The sequence below is a fragment of the Podarcis filfolensis genome (genome assembly GCF_964270895.1).
Source record: "Podarcis filfolensis genome assembly, chromosome: 13".
NCBI lineage: Eukaryota > Metazoa > Chordata > Lepidosauria > Squamata > Lacertidae > Podarcis > Podarcis filfolensis.
Genome location: NC_139615.1, coordinates 24,639,721 through 24,658,538, shown reverse-complemented (window position 1 = coordinate 24,658,538; position 18,818 = coordinate 24,639,721). Strand labels below are relative to the sequence as shown.

At 38.9% G+C, this 18,818-nt stretch overlaps 2 protein-coding genes and 1 long non-coding RNA gene across 3 annotated transcripts; 2 read left to right on the top strand and 1 right to left on the bottom strand.

Moving 5' to 3' along the window:
- Positions 1 to 1,340: 1,340 nt before the first annotated feature.
- Positions 1,341 to 2,288, top strand: LOC310746667 (olfactory receptor 5B21-like; the record flags this gene model as incomplete). Its single annotated transcript, XM_083580648.1, has 1 exon — positions 1,341 to 2,288. One exon carries the CDS (start codon positions 1,341 to 1,343, stop codon positions 2,286 to 2,288), a length of 948 nt encoding a protein of 315 aa, XP_083436774.1.
- Positions 2,289 to 7,432: 5,144 nt separating this feature from the next.
- Positions 7,433 to 8,377, top strand: LOC310748622 (olfactory receptor 5B21-like; the record flags this gene model as incomplete). Its single annotated transcript, XM_083584473.1, has 1 exon — positions 7,433 to 8,377. One exon carries the CDS (start codon positions 7,433 to 7,435, stop codon positions 8,375 to 8,377), a length of 945 nt encoding a protein of 314 aa, XP_083440599.1.
- Positions 8,378 to 10,111: 1,734 nt separating this feature from the next.
- On the bottom strand, positions 10,112 to 13,575 carry LOC310746728. The gene is made up of 3 exons (XR_014540779.1): positions 13,560 to 13,575; positions 10,373 to 10,435; positions 10,112 to 10,232 (listed from the first exon to the last, which is right to left on the bottom strand). It is a non-coding gene; the product is annotated as an uncharacterized lncRNA (long non-coding RNA).
- Positions 13,576 to 18,818: the final 5,243 nt, after the last annotated feature.

The window sequence follows — 18,818 nt, the reverse complement described above, 5'->3', positions numbered from 1 at the left end:
GAGAACTATATTGGACATTGATAAATGAACTAGAAATGTTTTGGAGGACCAGTGATCATTCAGGGATCCACTGCAGAAGATGAATTTTATTTCGTTTAATTCAATATGCTATAATTCGAGACTTCTTACATTTGTTCTCCATGCAATTAACTTATCTATCACTTCTAAATGATAGATTGCTCAGCTCAAAACATCTGCAGGATCTGATGTTCTTCTGCTTCCTTAGATCTTACTCTTTGGCATGAGTCCCTCTTTACAATGTGGTAGGAGCTACCTTGTAGGGTGCAAAGTGGTTGAATGAACTGTAAGAACATGCACATCAGGTCCATAACATACACCTTCCCTATAAATTTCTAAATCTGTTAAGATCAAGGGTGCCAGTTAGGAGGAAAGACCCTTGTAATCAGTCCTTTCCACAAAGGGTGGACAGATGCTAGACTTTTAAGATCTACTGATTTTTTTTTCAATAGAGCCACAAAATTTACCAACCACCATGCACATAAAGTAGAACAGCAATTCTAAGCTATTTTCAGTACCAGCAATGAAATGAATTCATGCAAAAGTCAGGTTGACTGAAATTTTCTACTGCTTGGCAGGTGAATTTAAAATTGATGAATTACTAAATAATGTGGAAACAGAAACCATTACCGTTTGCTCACCCATGTTCTGCAACCTAGGAGCATATCACATAGAAGCTCCTCCATATGGTTAAAACTGTAGGTGAATGAAGCCTTAGGGAGATACAAGTTATTTTGGTTGAATTTTGGCCCGACTAAAATCAATGGAACATGCTAGCTTTGACTGAAATCTCTCATTTATTACAAAGGGAGTCTAATGCAGCTAAATTACTCTGTATCCAATGCTATGAATATAATGGGTGGCACACTGACAACTGTTCTTTCCATTGCAGTGAATGCAGAAGAGATCATACACTGCATAGTCCTGCTTGACTTGAGTCAGAGAACTAGATCACATACAAAAAATTGCAGCACAATATTTTTATGATATTGTTTCATCTTCTAAATATAAAGTATGTTGTTTATTTAGTATATATAGCCTGCCATCAAAAAATATTCTCTGACATGGGAAATACTGCTAACAAGTTGCTAAAGGTGAAATAAGGAGCTTCACAACTAAGTCAAAATATTCAACTGATTCTCCAGTCCAAACTATATCCATGATTCATTGTTCATAATGATATACCACTCCATCAAGACTAACCATAGGAGAAATACTTGCATATCTGAAGTGATAAAAAAAAATTCTAGTAATACTTGAACGTTGGCATATTACACTTAAAGATACTAGAAATTAAGCTTTTTAATTACAATTCCAAAGCTATGGAGAATTTTGACAAAGGCAATGGAACAGCAATAACCACATTTACCCTTCTGGGATTTGGAAATGACCCTAAACTACAAATTCCATTCTTCATGGTGTTTGTATTCATCTACACTGTGACTGTGGTTGGAAACATCATAATCATCACTCTGGTAATCTCTGATCATCACCTTCACACTCCTATGTACTACTTCCTTGGAAACTTGTCCTGCTTGGAGACCTGCTACACTTCAACTGTCCTCCCCAGGATGTTAGCCAGCTTCCTGACAGGGGATAGAACTATATCTGTTGGTGGCTGCTTTGCACAGTTTTTTTGGTTTGGGACCCTAGCAATTGCTGAATGCTACCTGTTGGCTGCCATGTCCTATGATCGCTATTTAGCCATATGTAAGCCCCTCCACTATGCCACTCTTATGGATGGAAAACTCTGCTTTCTCTTGTCGGCTGGGTCCTGGCTATGTGGGATTACAGTTATGACAATAGTAGTAAGTTTAATGTCACAACTATATTACTGTGGTCCCAGTGAAATTGATCATTTCTTTTGTGAATTGGCACCAGTGATTAATCTCTCTTGCAGTGATACCACTATGGTGGCACTGGTGGGTCTCATAGTCTCAGTCATAGATGCTATACCGTCTTGTCTCCTAACGCTGATGTCTTATGTGTGTATAATTGCCACCATCTTACGGATCCCATCTTCAACAGGGAGGAAAAAGGCTTTTTCAACCTGTTCTTCCCACCTTATTGTGGTTTCTATATTTTATGGATCATTAATATTTGTATATGTGCTCCCAAAAAAGGAAGCTCTGTGGGAAGTGGACAAAATCTTTTCAGTCTTCTACACAGTCTTAACCCCTCTAATCAATCCCCTTATCTACAGCCTGAGGAACAAAGAGGTGAAAGAAGCTTTAAGGAGAGTCATAAACAAATGCAGGGTTTTAACATAATTTGCACTATTAGCCAAAATATGCCTTAAAATGACCTTGTGAATGGGCAGGCTCCCGCAGAGAAGCTCATACTTGCTCTGCTCCTAGCCAAGAGAAAAGGAGTGGGTGCAAGATGGGTGGTTGTATTTTAAGACATCTGATCTACCTACTATGCTGTTTCCGACATTCTGAGTATTCTAGGGGGGAGTATTCTCTGTGATGGGGAACAGTTGTGCTGATATTCAGAACTGGTACTCTGAGGAACTGATAAAAAGTGATGATCTGATTTCAGTCAACTTTCATCTGTCCTGTGTCAATTTCCACTCAATTATTTTGAAGAACTGTTTAATGTGGCAAGGATTGACAAAATATCCTCATGGAGGGTCAAGGAGAGAGAGGGAGAGATTATTGACTCAACACTGAGTGACTTTCTGACTAAAACTTTCAGCCAAAACAAATAGGTTTTTTGCTTTTGTTTCCTTTCAGTATCATTGTTGGAACATTTCCTGATAGTTTCCACTGAATTGGGATATACATCGTCATTGTGATGTTTCATCCTGGTTTGTGTCAAACCAGCTAGCATTACAAGCCAAGCTATACATGTAATATGCAATATTTTTCTTATACTTGTAAACAGTGCTTTTGCTATGTTTTTCCATTGAATAAAACACTGTAAACCATGTATGTCATTGTAATGGATTTCTTTGAAGTCATTCCAGCACTGGGTGGGTGGGGAAATCACTACCCAATCCTGTTCTGTATTTTGCAACTCTACTCATGAGGAAGCTAACTGGTGTTATTTCCAGCCCTTGCAAAATTCTTGTATTTATGAGTTTGCTGAAATTCTAACCTTTACTGAATCTATTGATTTGGCAGGCCCCTGCTTCCTTTTTTAGCATACATTGCTTGCCATCAATAAATATTCTCTGTTTTAGGAGCTTTGAGTTGCTCTGTTCTATGAGCTATTGAGTTTCAGAACTGCGTTGTAATATTCAGTGGATTCTCCAGTCAAAACTATATCCATTCTTCATAAAGAGGTATCACTCCATCATCCACAAGAGGTCCAGAAGGTGACAACACAAGAATGGGCCTTATCTGTGGTTGTTCCCTCTTTTTGGAATACTCTCACCAAGGAGACTTGCCTAGTGCCTCTACTATATAGCTTTAAGCATCAGGCAAAAGACTTCTCTATAACTAGGTCTTTGACTAACAGTCTATGGCCTTTTAAATGTGTTTGTGGAAGTGGGGTTATTAGTTTGTTTTCATTTGTTTTATTATGTATTTTGTGCTCACATTTTGTATTTTTATGTTCTGAACCACCCTGTGATCTTTGGATAAAGGCTGGTATATCAATTTAATCAATCAATCAATCAACTGAATCAGATGACGCTCTGCAAGTGGTGAACCTTTGAGTAACGTTTGTCCTTATATGATGTTTTGGGAAACCAGCACTATGTAATCATCTTCTGTGAAGCCTGGCTTGCAAGTGGATCAAACTGTAAGATCTCTCATTGGGTTTCATGGCTGAACCCCCATGGCAAAAGATCGTTTGTGAAGCTTAGAAGGGAATGTGGTTCTTGAGCTGAAAAGGGATCTGCATCGCTATAGTAGTATCAGTATGTATCAGTTCCTTCCAGTGTTTTCTTTATAACATTTTTTCAGCCTTAAAAGTGTCTTCATTTGGCCCACCACTTCCACTTCCATGGCATGGGAAGCATGACACCGTGATGCCAGATGTGGGGAAGCTAAAGTTACCACAAAAATGTGTTTGCACATACTATAGATCAGCAGATCAGCATTGTGGTGCTGCAAGGTACTATTCCCGCCGCCCCCGCAATGTTCTTCAACATTTCTTTGAACTCATCAAGATTTTTCAGTTGGTAGCACTGGTGTTATGGAATGCACTGATGTTATTGAATGTACTTCTTGACGAAATATGAGAGGCTCCATCTCTATGGCATTCAGCCAACTTTTTCATCTCTCTACCTGCCATGAACTGGTTGGACATAGAGAATGGGAGGAACTAGCTGGAGAACCACCAAGGGAAGAAGGCTCAAAGCCCGGGAAGTGCAGCAGGGGAGGACAGAGGCCAAGAGGAAGAGATGAATCAGGCTTGTGCATAGTCATGAGTGTCTCCCCCTTCTGCTGTGACAAGCTCCTCTCCCTGCTAGTCTCCCAGAATGAGTAGAGGTATGAATAGGGTGTAGAAGATGTTGGCTTCACACAGGCTCAGTCTCTGATTGCTTGTGAAAATCCCTGGAGAGGAGGGAACTTAGATGGCTGTGGGGAGACAATGACTTTCAGTCTTGGCAACTGATTCATGGGACAAGACCTATAGGGATGAGCTGCTGTGCTTATTAGGCCTGACACTCTGGCAAGTCTGGCAGTTAATGGATCAAAATTGAATCACAACAAGACAGGGATACTGTTTCTGGGGGATAGGAGGCATGCAGGTGAGAGGGACTCCCTGTCAGGAGCTCGTCCTACACTCAAGTAGGACCCTGGCAGAGACACATGCCCAACTAGCATGTTCTCTCCCTCCTGGTCAATAGTTCAAGAGCTTCAAAAGCTTTCTTCAGCCTGAACATCACAGCGACCGATGCCAACAGATATTGGAACACTTAGGGAATCCACAGAGTCTTTGCAGCTTGCGTAACAGACCTCAGCATCTCAGCATTTTGGCTAATCTACTTTATTTACATATAAAAACACACGGAGCACTGCAAAATGGCTCCCTTTCTCTCTAGCATCTAGAGAAATAACAAAGGATAATAGTCCCACTTCACGGAACACAGTAACACAAACATCCTGTCTCTGTCACTTCCCACTCTGTGGAGTCAAAACATACACCGTCATGTGACAGACAAAAATCCCATAACCCCTAAAGGACCAGGTGCACAGCCTGGATATCATTTTGGACTCACAGCTATCTATGGAGGTGGGTCAACTCTATGCCCAGGGCAGCTATCTACCAACTTCATCTGGTATGCTGGCTGAGACCCTACCTTCCTGCCCACTGCCTCTCCAGAGTGGTGCATGCTCTGATCTCCCAATTGCGCTCTATGTGGGGCTACCTTTGATGGTGACTCAGAAACTGCAATTAATCCAGAATGTGGTTGCTAGACTACTGACTGGGAGTGGCCACCACAACCATATAACACTGGTCCTAAAAGATCTACATTGCCTCCCAGTATGTTTCCAAGCACAATTCAAGGTATTGGTGTTGACCGTTAAAGCCCTAAACAGCTTTGACCCTGCATACGTGAAGGAACAGCTCCACCCCATTGTTCAAAGCAGGCAGCTCCAAGGTCCAGCTCCAAGGGCCTCCTTGCGAGAATTGAAATTACAGGGAACAAGGCAGAAGGCCTCTGGAATACTCTCCTGTCAGATGTTAAAACTACTATATAACTTTTCATAGACATCTGAAGGCAGCTCTGTTTCGGAAAGCTTTTACTGTTTGATTCTGCCCTCCCCCCTGTATTTTGCTGAAAGCTGCCCAGGGTGGCTGGGATAGCCCAGTCAGAGGGGTGGGGTATAAGAAATAAATAATTATATCATCATCATCATCATCATCATATGTAGGTTGTGCTAAATCCAACTTGCACAATCTGATTTACTACCAGCTTGCTCCTGTCCCTACCTAAACAGCCTATCTTAACTGTAGTATGCCCTTGCCTGACTCTGATAGACCTCTTACAAACCATAGAATCCAACCTGGCCACAGTGCCATCCAATCAATGATCCATCCCACCACTTGGTACCATATATCCATCAAATTATGATGGCTCAAACTAAGTTTAGCCATCTAAGTACATAAAGTTCTGAAGATTCCTATCTCATTGCCATGCTTTCACAGCACCCATCAGCACAGGCATAATTACAGTAGCACTTTCCCCACAGAAGAACAATTTAAGCATAGTCCTTAGAAAACTCAAGAGGTTTTTCTTCATACTAATCCCTTGTGGCCATTCACCACCTTTTAAACCCTCTTCTTATAAAACATGTTAGCATGAGTTGCAGTTATGTTGAAGTGGCAACACGAGCTTAATGTGGCCATCACTGCTGAGGAAATAAATCACTAAGCTATTCTGCCTGGTGGTAAAGAGGAAAGGTAAATTTTTATTATTTTTCTCAGACCTTATCACTGTTATTGAGAGGGAGGATGTCATTCAGGAGAAAACACCCTTGTAAACAGCCCTCCCCCTGTGGTTATGACTGTTACCTTTACACAAAGAGTGAGCAGACTTCAGGCTTTTAAGATCTATGTCTATTCTTAATAGAACCCCAGAATTTACCAAACACAGCTAGCTGTAAATGCCATACAGACAGAATGGAGGAACAAGTCTAAGCTGTTTTCAGTACCAGAGATAAAATGGGTTTACAGTCCATTAATGAGTTTAATGTTGATGTCATTACTAAACAATTTGGAATCAGAAACCATTAGCTTCACCTCACTCCTGCTTTGCAATTCAGGAGCATATGACATTGAACTTCTTCCATATTGTGGAAAGTATATGAGAATGAAGCTTCAGTGGGTAATAATTTTTGAGATAGATTCAAGCTAAGTTAGATGAACTTTGGTCCCAGTAAAATAAATGGGACAATCTAGTCCTGACTGAAATCTTTCATATTTCAAAGGGAGTTTAATGCAGCTAAGATACTCTATATCCAGTCCTGTGACTATAGTGAGTAGCTCAATGGGAACCGTCCTTGCATTGTAGTGAATCAAACATAAGAATCATTAGAGCTCCTATGTTTCATAGTCCTACTGGATTGTAGCCAGAGAATCAGACCCACAACCCACAACTTGTTGCACAATATTATTATTTTATTGTTTATCTTCTAACTGTAAAGTCTGTTATTTATTTAGTATATATAGCCTAACATCAATAAATATTCTCTGATCTAGGGAATACTGAAAATGAGTTGCTCAAAGTGAAACAAGAAGTTTCACAACTGAGTTGCAATCTTCAGCTGATTATCCAGTCCAACCTATACCCATGCTTCATGCTTCATAGAGATGTATCACTCCATTAAGATTATGCTTCCAATTTCTATTTGAAGTGACTTTTTAAAATAAACAGCAATTCATGAAAGTTGGAACATTACACCTAATGACCTAAAGACACTATAATTTTGGCAATTTAATTTCAGTGACCATTGCTATGGAGAATTTTTACAAAGGCAATGGGACATCAATAACCACATTTACACTTCTGGGATTTGGAAATGACCCCAAATTACAAATTCCATTCTTCATGGTGTTCGTAATCATCTACACTATGACTGTGGTTGGAAACATCATAATCATCACTCTGGTAGTCTCTGATCATCACCTTCATACTCCTGTGTACTACTTCCTTGGAAACTTGTCCTGCTTGGAGACCTGTTACTCTTCAACTGTCCTCCCCAGAATGTTAACCAGCTTCCTGACAGGGGATAGAACTATATCTATTGGTGGCTGCTTCACACAGTTTTTTTGGTTTGGAACCTTAGCAATTGCTGAATGCTACCTGTTGGCTGACATGTCCTATGACCGCTATTTAGCCATATGTAAGCCCCTCCACTATGCCACTCTTATGAATGGGGAACTCTGCTTTCTCTTGTCGGCTGGGTCCTGGCTATGCGGGATTACAGTTATGTCAATAGTAGTAAGTTTAATGTCACAACTATATTACTGTGGTCCCAGTGAAATTGATCATTTCCTATGCGAATTAACACCGGTGATAATTCTTTCTTGCAGTGACACCACTATGGTGACACTGGTGGTTCATATACTGTCAGTCATAAATGCTGTTTCTTTTTTCCTGACACTGTCGTCTTATGTGTATATAATTTCTACCATCTTACGGATCCCATCTTCAACAGGGAGGAAAAAGGCCTTTTCAACCTGTTCTTCCCACCTTATTGTGGTTTCTATATTTTATGGATCATTAATATTTGTATATGTGCTTCCAAAAAAGGACGCATTGTGGGAAGTGGACAAAATCTTTTCAGTCTTCTACTCAGTCTTAACCCCTCTAATCAATCCCCTTATCTACAGCCTGAGGAACAAAGAAGTGAAAGAAGCCTTAAGGAGAGCCATTAAAAAATGCAAGGTTTTAGAATAATTTGTAGATGCCTTGTCCACACATCAACATTAGCTCAAGTATGCCTTACCATGACCTTGTGGATGTGTAGGCTCCCAGGGAGAAGTTCACATATTCTCTGTTCCTTCTGAGTATTTTAACCACAACACAGCATGGCAATTATGCTAAGGTTTGCCTTCGTGATTTATCTGAAATGGGGATCATGGTTCATGTCAGTAACCATAGAACGTTGGCTACATATCGTGGTTTAGAAGAATCCTTAACTACAAGCCCCATTTTGGATTGCAGACTAATATAAATTTTAGATTAACTGTTGTGCCTTCTGTAGTTAGTAAATAAGGAAGAGTAAAGCTGATGTGACCTGCTTATGAGATCCAACATGTTTATTAAATTTGCAGCATGCCACACTTTCATTTGCCATGTCATGTGAAGCAGCCCAGAATACATATATTGCAAGACTGTATACATATATTGCAAGATGTAGAGCTATTTTTTTTCCAGATTGCCAGAATGCCTTTTATTTAGCCACTGTTTTGATTTTGCAGATAAACGTATGGTAGTCCCATGGCACATATGCAAGCATTTTCTTATTAACATGAGTGAGGAAACTCCAGCCCATGGCCTTATTAGACCTAAAAGGCCTACTCATTTGAGCCACCTTTCCCACTTGAATGATGTGGCAAATATGATGCCATCCATCATCATCATTGTTTTCGTCATCATATATTTAGTTATACCCAACCTTTTCCACAGACAGGGACTCATGATGTCACATGTGGGGCAGGTAAAGTTCTAGCTATGTCAAAAGCGACATTGCAGGCACCATCAATCAGCTGATCGTCAGCAGGGTCCTATAAGGCACCATTTCCCCCCAGTGGTATTCAACATTTCTTTGAACCCAATTTTTTCCCAGTGTAGCACTGGTATTGTCAGGCTGCTGCCAGCGACTCCCGGCCAGTTGCCCAGGAACATACAAAGACATGGAAATGTTTCTTAGCATACACTTTTTATTCAGTATTTACAGAAAGTGGCTATAGAACCCAACCTCTTGGGTAATGGCATTGTCCACAGTGAGTCTCCAGCCCCTGTCTCTCCCAGTTCCTCGTTTGTCATCCTCATTGTCTCTCCTGTGGGTGGTGCTACGTGCCCTTTGTCTTTGAGCTCTTTGCTCTCCTACTTTCAAAGCTCGCTGGGTTCTGAGAGAGGGCCGGGTCTGGAATGCTTTCTAAAGACACTGTGTCTATCAGCTGTCCCCCCCCCCCCCGGTGTTTCCTCCTCCTTCTCTCGCATTATTTCCCAACTTTCCCCTTGTTGTAAGAATTTTAAGATAAAACAATGTATCAATAAAGGACTGATCCTTCCTGCTCACAATAAAGAGGTTTCCACATGTTATTGTACTGTACCGAAACCTGTGAATGCTCATGTTTTCACATATGCATGTATTCTGCTTGTATTCTGCTTGTCCCTCTCCCCCCTTCTCCCTTCCCCTTCTCTCCTGCCACACCACATTAATTTGCCTTTTTACAGAAACATTGTAACATCTCTTGATTTTAAAGAAGCTTGTGTGTCTATACCAAATGTAACTTTAGTAGTGTAAAATTGTAACTTCATGAATGTAAATTGCATCTATTATGTTGCAAGGGAAAGATAAAGTAACGGAAACCTGTCAGAGGTGGCCTCAGTGGTGCAGCACCATCTATTGAGTCTACCATGCATGAATCTCATACATCCATTCACAAAAAACACGTACTCTCATTCACAAAATGCAACTTTATTTAAAAGCGACCATTACTATCTTCCTGCATATCATTGACAGCCCACAGGCAAAACGTTCAAATCCTGTTTCCCTCCTTATCAGCCTGCTCCAGGTATCACTCTGCAAACAAGAAAACGTATCAGTAAATGTGTCACAAACAAGCTTGTATAAGCTTCTTACTGACACCACCCAGGAAAAACAATGTAAATCACCCACAAGTACTGTCCTTAACACAGATGTTTTCCCCAAGTGTCACTCACCTGCAAATCCATTCATGTCATGCCTAGTCTGTCGTCTTCTGTAATTCATGTGCTTGCATTGTCCTGTATGAAAAACCAAGTGTATAAATATCCCTTTGGGGTTCCTTCTCGTGAAGCAAGGAACCCTGTTGCAACAATCATTTCTTTGTTTTCAATAAAGATCAGGCTTACAAGCCGCCTTGCTTTGAATTTTCCCGGTTTGGTCTCTGTTCTTTACTCCCGACCATTAAGAGCCTAAAACGTGCCTTCTTGGTAGTTGCAATTCACTTAAGGAAGGCAACAATTTATGGGCAAATTTCTTTAACACCCTGATCTGCCTCTGAGCCATGACATCCCTAAAACCCCTGTTGTAAATCTAAACTGTCTTCCTCTTCCTCCTCTTTGAAAGGGTCAAGCTGGGGAGAGGGTCTCCACCATTTCTCCTCTGCCCAGTCCCTGATCGGTATTATGGAATGCACTTCTTGTTGATATATTAACATTCAGCTGGCCTATTAAGCTGTCTGCCTAAGCTGCCTATCTTAATTGATGATTTAATGTAGGTTTATTTTTTTATTTATTATTTATTATGCTTTATTAACCATAGTTGCATCCATACATCAAAGACATTTTATAGACTGTAGATCAAACTCATCAAAATAAAAATTCCAACAAAGAAGTATATATCTTCATAAATTTGATTTCCCGTCCTTCTCAACATCTTTTCACTCCAATCTATGTACATCACTCTACTTTAACCCATTTAACCTTTATTTACAGAGCTTATTCAAAAGCTGCCACCAAATTTAGATTGCAACACTTATTTTTTAAGTAATTCTTTAGAGGTTTCCAGTTATCAATGAACTCCTGTTTTTGCTTATCTTTAATCTTTTCTGAGAGACTATCTAGTTCAGCATATTCTACCAATTTTAGTGACCATTCTGATATGATGGGGATTTGGTCACTCTTCAAATGTTTTGCTACAAATACTATCATGGCTGTGGTGGCATACAGAAAGATTTTCCTTATCTTCCTGGCTATATCTGCTCCTGTAATACCCAATAAAAATGATTCTGGTTTTTTGGGGGAAGGATGCATTTAACATTATTTGAAGCTGAGTATGTATGTCATTCAAGAAGGTTTTGATCTTTTTATAAACCCACCACATATGGAGCACCTAGTTCTCCATATCTCCAACATATATTAGACACACTTTTGTACACTTTTGAGTTTAGAAGGGGTTAGATACCAGTGATATAACATCTTTTGAAGGTTCTCCCTTAACGTATAGCATGCCATAAAGTTCCAATTTACTTTCCATAGGTGTTCCCTTTGGCTCATCTCTATGTTGTAACCAAAGTCTTGGACCCATGTGATCATTGCGAACTTAACCTCCTCCTCCTTGACGTCCCAGTCCAGGAGGAGTTGGTATGTTTTGGAGAGGGTTTTAGTTTTAGACTTTACTAGATCTGATTCAAATCTGGAAATCTCTGTCGAAAATCCTATTTTTTTATTACATTTATCACATTTTATCACATTTGACGGTTTCAGATAATTGATAATATTGGAACCAGTCCTTGGCTAATTTTGATAGACTTCTTACAAACCACAGAATCCAATATGGTCACAGTGTTGTTCATCCAACACCTGGCACCACACATTCATCAAATAATGATAGACTGAAGTCAGTTTAGCCCTCCAAATGAACTGTTTTGAGGAGTACCGGTAATTATTCCTATCTCACTGCCACACTTTCACAGCACCCAGTGACTCATTCTGTTAAGTATAATTGGTTTAATTGACACTAAAAATGGAAAATTCCTGTGTATTAATGAAGCTTTAAAATGAAAAAAATGTCTAAATGTGTATTGCTAACACAGGGTTTTACCACTGTAGTTTTTTTAGCTCCTAAATGGGTTAATGATTGCCTGTAGATTGTTCTCTGTTACTCTAAACTAAAGTAACATTTGATCATGTAATGAGGCTATTGAGTTTCAAATTCACCATCTGGAAAGGGTGGTGGCTGTTAGTCTTTCTCTGAACACTACAGAGAACAAAGGCATGTAAAATGGCTCTCCAAGAGCTGCATAGTTTGAATAATATTTTTACGGGTCTGGACAATGATTTCATCCAAAAGGAGTGAAATATTTAGGGATATGGTTAACAGCAAAGAATATAAATATTTATAAATATAATTATGAAAAAAAATGTGGAAATAAATAAAAAAGAAATCTATCTATGAACTTATCACTTTTAGGAAAGATTTCGGTAATCAGAATGAACGTATTGCCAAAAATGCTATTTTTATTTCAATCATAAGATGCTTCAAAGAATGGCAAAAAGATATTACAAAAATCATCTGGAAGGGGGAAAAGCCAAGAATAAAATATAAAGTACTTACGAATATTAAAGACAGGGGAGGCTGTTCCCTACCAAATCTTAAATTATATTATGAGGCGTCTTGTGTTTGCTGGATCAGGGAGTGGATTAAATTAGAAAACACTGATCTATTAGATCTTGAGGGACATGACAATAGTTTTGAATGGCTTGTGTATTTTTGATATGAAAAAGTGAAAGTGCATAAAGGATTTCAGAACCATATAATCAGAAACACAACTTATAAAGTTTGGGAGAGATATAAAAATTTAATAGAACAAAAGACACAATGGTGGTTGTCACCCATGGAAGCAATATCTCTCAAAAAGATAAATATGAGGACAAATTGGCCAACATATAGAGAGCTCCTAATTGAAATGGAAAATCAATTAAAATTAAGAAAATTTGAGGAAATAAGAGAAAATATAACAGATCAGTTACAATATTTTCAACTAAATGAGATTTTTAAAGAAGATAAAAAGATAGATTTTAGTTATATAATATCCAGATTTAAAAGAGAAATTGTATAGGACAATGCCAAATTATTGAAGAAAATGTACAGCTTGCTGCTAGAATGGGAAACAAAGGATGAAGAGGTTCAATGTGTGATGATTAAGTGGGCAAAAGATCTGAGACATAATATTCAAATGAGTGATTGGGGAAAACTTTGGAAGGTGAATCTGAAATTCACTGCATGTACAACACTGAAAGAGAACTATATGAAATTGATGTACTGTTGGTACATAACACCGGTAAAACTTGCTAAATGTATAGAACAAGTTCTAATAAATGTTGGAAATTCAAGAAATTCAAAGACAAAGAGGGTACCATTTACCACATGTGGTGGGAATGTTAAATGGTTAAAAGTTACTGGGAAATGATATATAACGAATTGAAGAAAATATTTAAATTGACTTTTATTAAAAAACCAGAATTAGGAATAACAGGAAGCCAAATCCTGAAGGAAAAGAATAAATTGTTTATGTACACAACAACAACAGCCCAGATTCTATTAGCCCAAAATGGAAGGAAGACATGATACCAACAACAGAAGAATGGAACTGAAATTGATGGACTATGCTGAAATGGCTAAACTCACAGAAAAGCTTAGAGACATTGATAATGAGAAATTTAAAAGGGTGGGGGGACCTTTATTGTGTATGAACAAAAATATTGTATTTTTTTTTCAAAAATGTTTATTAAAATTTTCCAAAAATCCAGAAAAAAAGAAAGAAAAGAAAGAACAAAAAAGATTTAAAAAAAGAAAAAAAAAACCATTCACCGTTTACAACCTTATTTTCAATAACATATTTCCATGACTTCCCCACACCTCCCTCTCTTGTATTCCATTTCCAATTATTAGTTCAACAAGTTCTTATCCCCAATTTTTAACCTTATTATATTTAATTCATTGTTATATTTAGCTCATTTTATATAACCAATTTTAACTTATAAACATCCATCTTTGTACCTCAGTACCCATTCTTAGAATCTTTTTCTAAGGTCGACCCCAATACCCTTCCACGAATTCCCCATTTTAATACCCCTAACAAAATAAAATAAAAAAGATCAAAATATAATTATACACCCTTTGGATTCCCAATCCCCACCCCCCTTTCCCCAGTTTTGATCCCCCACCAATGTCTATCAGTCTATCTGCAGTCAGCAGAGCCTCACGTCCGAGGCTCGTAGTTCTCTCTCAATTCCTCTCTGCCGGTTTTTTTGATAGTCCTTTATATCAAACACCAAAACTCGGAGAAGCTCTGTCTCAGTAATGTCCATTTTTCTTTCAGCCAGATCTCCATATTTAAAAGTGGAGCTCAAATCTTGTTTCTTAATCCTTTTAAGTCCAAATGTCCCAAAAGCTCCAACTTCCATCTTGATCAGATTTATAATCCAAGAGTCTTCAGATCTCCTGGGGAGATCTCTCCATTCTTCATTCTCCAATTCAAACCAAATTTTCCTCATCCAGTTCTTATTTTCCTTTGTATCCTTCTTGACAGGCCTCTGGCTTTCCTTCATCTGTGGCATTATTGCTCCTCCTTCCTTACTCTCCAGCACCTCATATATTTCTTTTCCCACTTTCTCAAGTTTCTCAAGTTTCTCTTCCTGTTCGGCTACCAAAACTTTTTGTTCCGCTGCAAGGGCCTTTTGTTCAATTGCAAAGACTTGAGTCAAGTCCCTTCCAAGTTCAGTAAGATTGTTTACGGTTTCATTCAATGTTTTGACCCTTATAGCCAAAACATCATTTTGTTCTTGTAACTTTCCCAGGAGAAAGAAAGTCCTGTTTAGCTCCATCAGTATTTTTCCACTTGCAGCCATTGTAGTGTCCCAGAGGGATTCTGGTTACTTAGTTCAAAAAACCAAAAGTCAAATTAGTTTGTATCAATTCTTCCTTGTTTCCAACAATTTATAACCAAATTGTAACAAATATATCCAGCAGAGACAACAGAAACAATGTCCTCTTTCTTTCCCAACTTTGACAGCTAGTTTGACAGCTGTCAAAATCTTCTATGTCTCTTAAACAGGCTCTCTCGCGGATCACTCCCGGATCCCGGGGGGGTTGCACTTCAACTCTTAAAAACAACTCTTATCCTCCAGCAAATAGCTTAAACTGCCAAGTCGTGAAATTAATAACTTTTATCCAATAAAAAAGAAAATGTTCTCTCAACCTTAGTTAGCTAGTCCTTGCTTTAAAATGTTTACAAGGCGGGGAGACGGACTTCCTCTTTGCGCCTACCCCGTTCGTTCCAAATCCGAAAAAAAATTCCCTTTTAAATCCAATTTCCGTATTACTCACGGGTTGTTACTTTTAGTCCAGATATTTAAAGGAAGAAGTCAGCGCTCTCCGTCCATGTCATGCGGCTTCACTCAGCAGGGGAAGCAGAGGACTCTCAGCACCGCGCCGCTTCCCGTCCCCCGTTCCGCAGCCTTTAAAAAGGCTCCTTCGCAGGTCGGGGGGGCGCAAAGGTGCCCACCGAGTCACCAAGTCCACAGGCTTCCACGCCTGTGGTTTCTAAGGGTCCCCGCGTCGCCGGCGCGTCAGGACCCGACCCCTGTTGAGCCGATTCCCTCCGGAGCTCGGAGGGAATCTGCCATTAGGCGATGGCGCTAACCGGGAAGTCCTCTGAACAAAAATATTGTAAACAAGTAGAAACATTGGCAGGCTTTGATTAAACATTTGCAAGCAGTTAAAAATGAGATAGTTAAAGAAAGGAAATTTGAATTGAGATATTAAGGTTTGATGGTAATCAGTTAAATGTTGATAAAATAATGAGAGTAAGAATAAGAGGTTTGATTATAATTATGCAGAACATGTATACATTCAATGAACCAGAAAAGGGAATGGAGGGAAGTCAGGAGGTTAAAGAGAACCTCCAAAAAAGAAAGAGATGATGTTTATATATTGAAAAAAGTGTTGATGTCTTATGTTTATGTTTTTATATTTTTGTTGTTGTTTTTTTTGTTGTTGTTTCTGTTTTGTGTTTTTGCTTTTGTTTTCTTTTTTTTACAAAGAATAATTGTTGGAGTTAAAATTGTAAAATCAATTAAAAAATTATTTACAGAAAAACACACACACATTATTATTAAGCTTCCAGTCACTTCAAACTGCACAATATTGATATCTACAATACATTCTTAATTAAAGTAGAACCATCATTTTACAAAGGGAATATGCCTCCTTTTCCCAGAAGAGCAATTTAAGTGCAGCTCTTCTTGGAAAACTCAAGAGGTTGTTCTTCATACTGATCCCTTGTGACCATTTCCAACTTCTTATATAATCCCTCTTCTTGCAAAACATGTTAGCATGAGATGCTGTCATGTGAAGCGTCTGGACAAGTTGTGATCATCACAGCTGAGGAAATGAATCACTAAGCTGTTCTGCCTTGGTTCCATCTGATGGTCAAGAGGAATGGTAACATTATTATTATTCTCCTTTCATTGCTGGAAAAGCAAATGACATAAAGAGAAAGTCTCTCTCTCTCTCTCTCTCTCTCTCTCTCTCTCTCTCTCTCTCTCTCTCCGTGTGTGTGTGTGCTCCAATTGTCTTTCCTCTGAAATGCAAAAACCAGGACATTAATTTCACTATTTGCCAAACATTTACAGTACAGACCTATACATGCGTACACAGAACTAAGTCCCATTAAGTTGAATGGCACCCTCAGGAAAGTTGGTGTATAGTTTCAGTCTTTGGCAACACAGAAATGGGCATTAATTTCAATTACTTTAGCATTACTGTGTTGAGGTGTAGCCCATGGAACATGAGTACAACAGATATATTTTCTGAATGGCATTCTTGTGGCTCTCACATGACTCTCCCTAAAGATTTGTTAACCTTTTTTTGATTTCCCCATGAAATTCATCAGACCTTTTTGTTTGGGGAAAACACCCAAATTGGCCTCAAATATCACAGTGCATACCATTTTCATGAAAATTGTATTGGACACTGATGACTGAGATACAAATGCATTCAAGAAGCTGCGATTATCCAGGAATCCATTCCAGAAGGCAGATTTATTTAATAGTAATAGTAATAGTAGTAGTAGTAGTAATAATAATAATAATAATAAGAATAAGAATATGCTGTTATTTGATACTTCTTACATTTGTTCTCCTTGCAATTACTTATCTATCACTTCATCACTTCTGAATTATCTTGCTTAGCTTCAAACATCTTCAGCAACTGATGTTCTTCTGCTTCCTTAGATCATACTCTTTGGTGTGTGTCCTTCTTTACAAACTGTTATTCAATTGAGAGAGAGGGTGCCAGTAAGGAGGAAAGACCCTTGTAAACTATTGGTGTTTCACAACTTTAACCTGTTGCAGGATTGCAGTTGAATACAGTGGTATCTCGGGTTACATACGCTTCAGGTTACATACGCTTCAGGTTACAGACTCCGCTAACCAGAAATAGTGCTTCAGGTTAAGAACTTTGCTTCAGGATAAGAACAGAAATCATACTCCGGTGGCACGGCAGCAGCAGGAGGCCCCATTAGCTAAAGTGGTGCTTCAGGTTAAGAATAGTTTCAGGTTAAGAACGGACTTCCGGAACGAATTAAGTACTTAACCCGAGATACCACTGTATAGCAGAGCATACGCAGACTTCCAGAAGCAATCAGTTGCGGGCAGGAAGGATGAAGCAGGAACAAGACGCTGCTACCAGTAACTTGGTTACTTATAGGTGTTTTATTATTTACAGCAGACTCACAAGTTACTATATAAAGGATACAGACAAGGATCTTAACTCTCTCACTTAACATACTCCAAATGGCTCTCAGAAAATACACTGACCAACCAACTATCCAGCCAAGGAAGGTCATGAGTCATCATGCCTATGTGGAGACCTCAACCAATAGCAGAGTTGTAGCCAAGGTCCCATATCTCTAGGCAGAATAACCCCCTCTGCTCAGTCTTCTTGGCCTTCAGCCAACTTCTTAACTGCTTTTGTGAGAAGCTGCATCAAATGGCACGTAGGCATAAAAATCCCAACATAAACAGCCCTTCCTCTGTGGCAATGTTTAGTCATATTTTCTCCCTACATAAAGCATGGCCAGAATCATAATCTAATTAAAATGAGAACTAAAGAATATACCAACCAGAGTTAGTTTTAAATGTGTACAGATAGAATGAAGGAATAAGTCTAAGCTGTTTTCATTACCAGAAAATAAATGTTTGCAGTCCATTCATATAAAAGTATACTTCAGGTTATCTCAAGTTTTCTATCTCTCAGCAGGTGAATTTAATGTTGATGCCACACAATTGGAAATCAAAAGCCATTACCTTCAGCTCACCCCTGCTTTGCAGTGTAGGAGCACATCACTGGGAAGTTATTCCATGTTGTGGAAAGTGAATATGAATGAAGCCTCAGGGGGTACCTGTGAGATGGATTCAGGCTAAGTTAGTTGAATTTGGTCCCAGTGAAATCAATGAGACATGCTAGTCATGACTGAAATCTCTCATTTATTTCCAAGGGAGCTAAAGGTAGCTATCATGGTCTGTATCCAACCTTCTGAGTAAAATGGTCAGTGCACTGAAAAGTGTTCCTTTCATTGTAGTGAATGAAGATGTATTAGAAGCACCGGAGCTCATATTT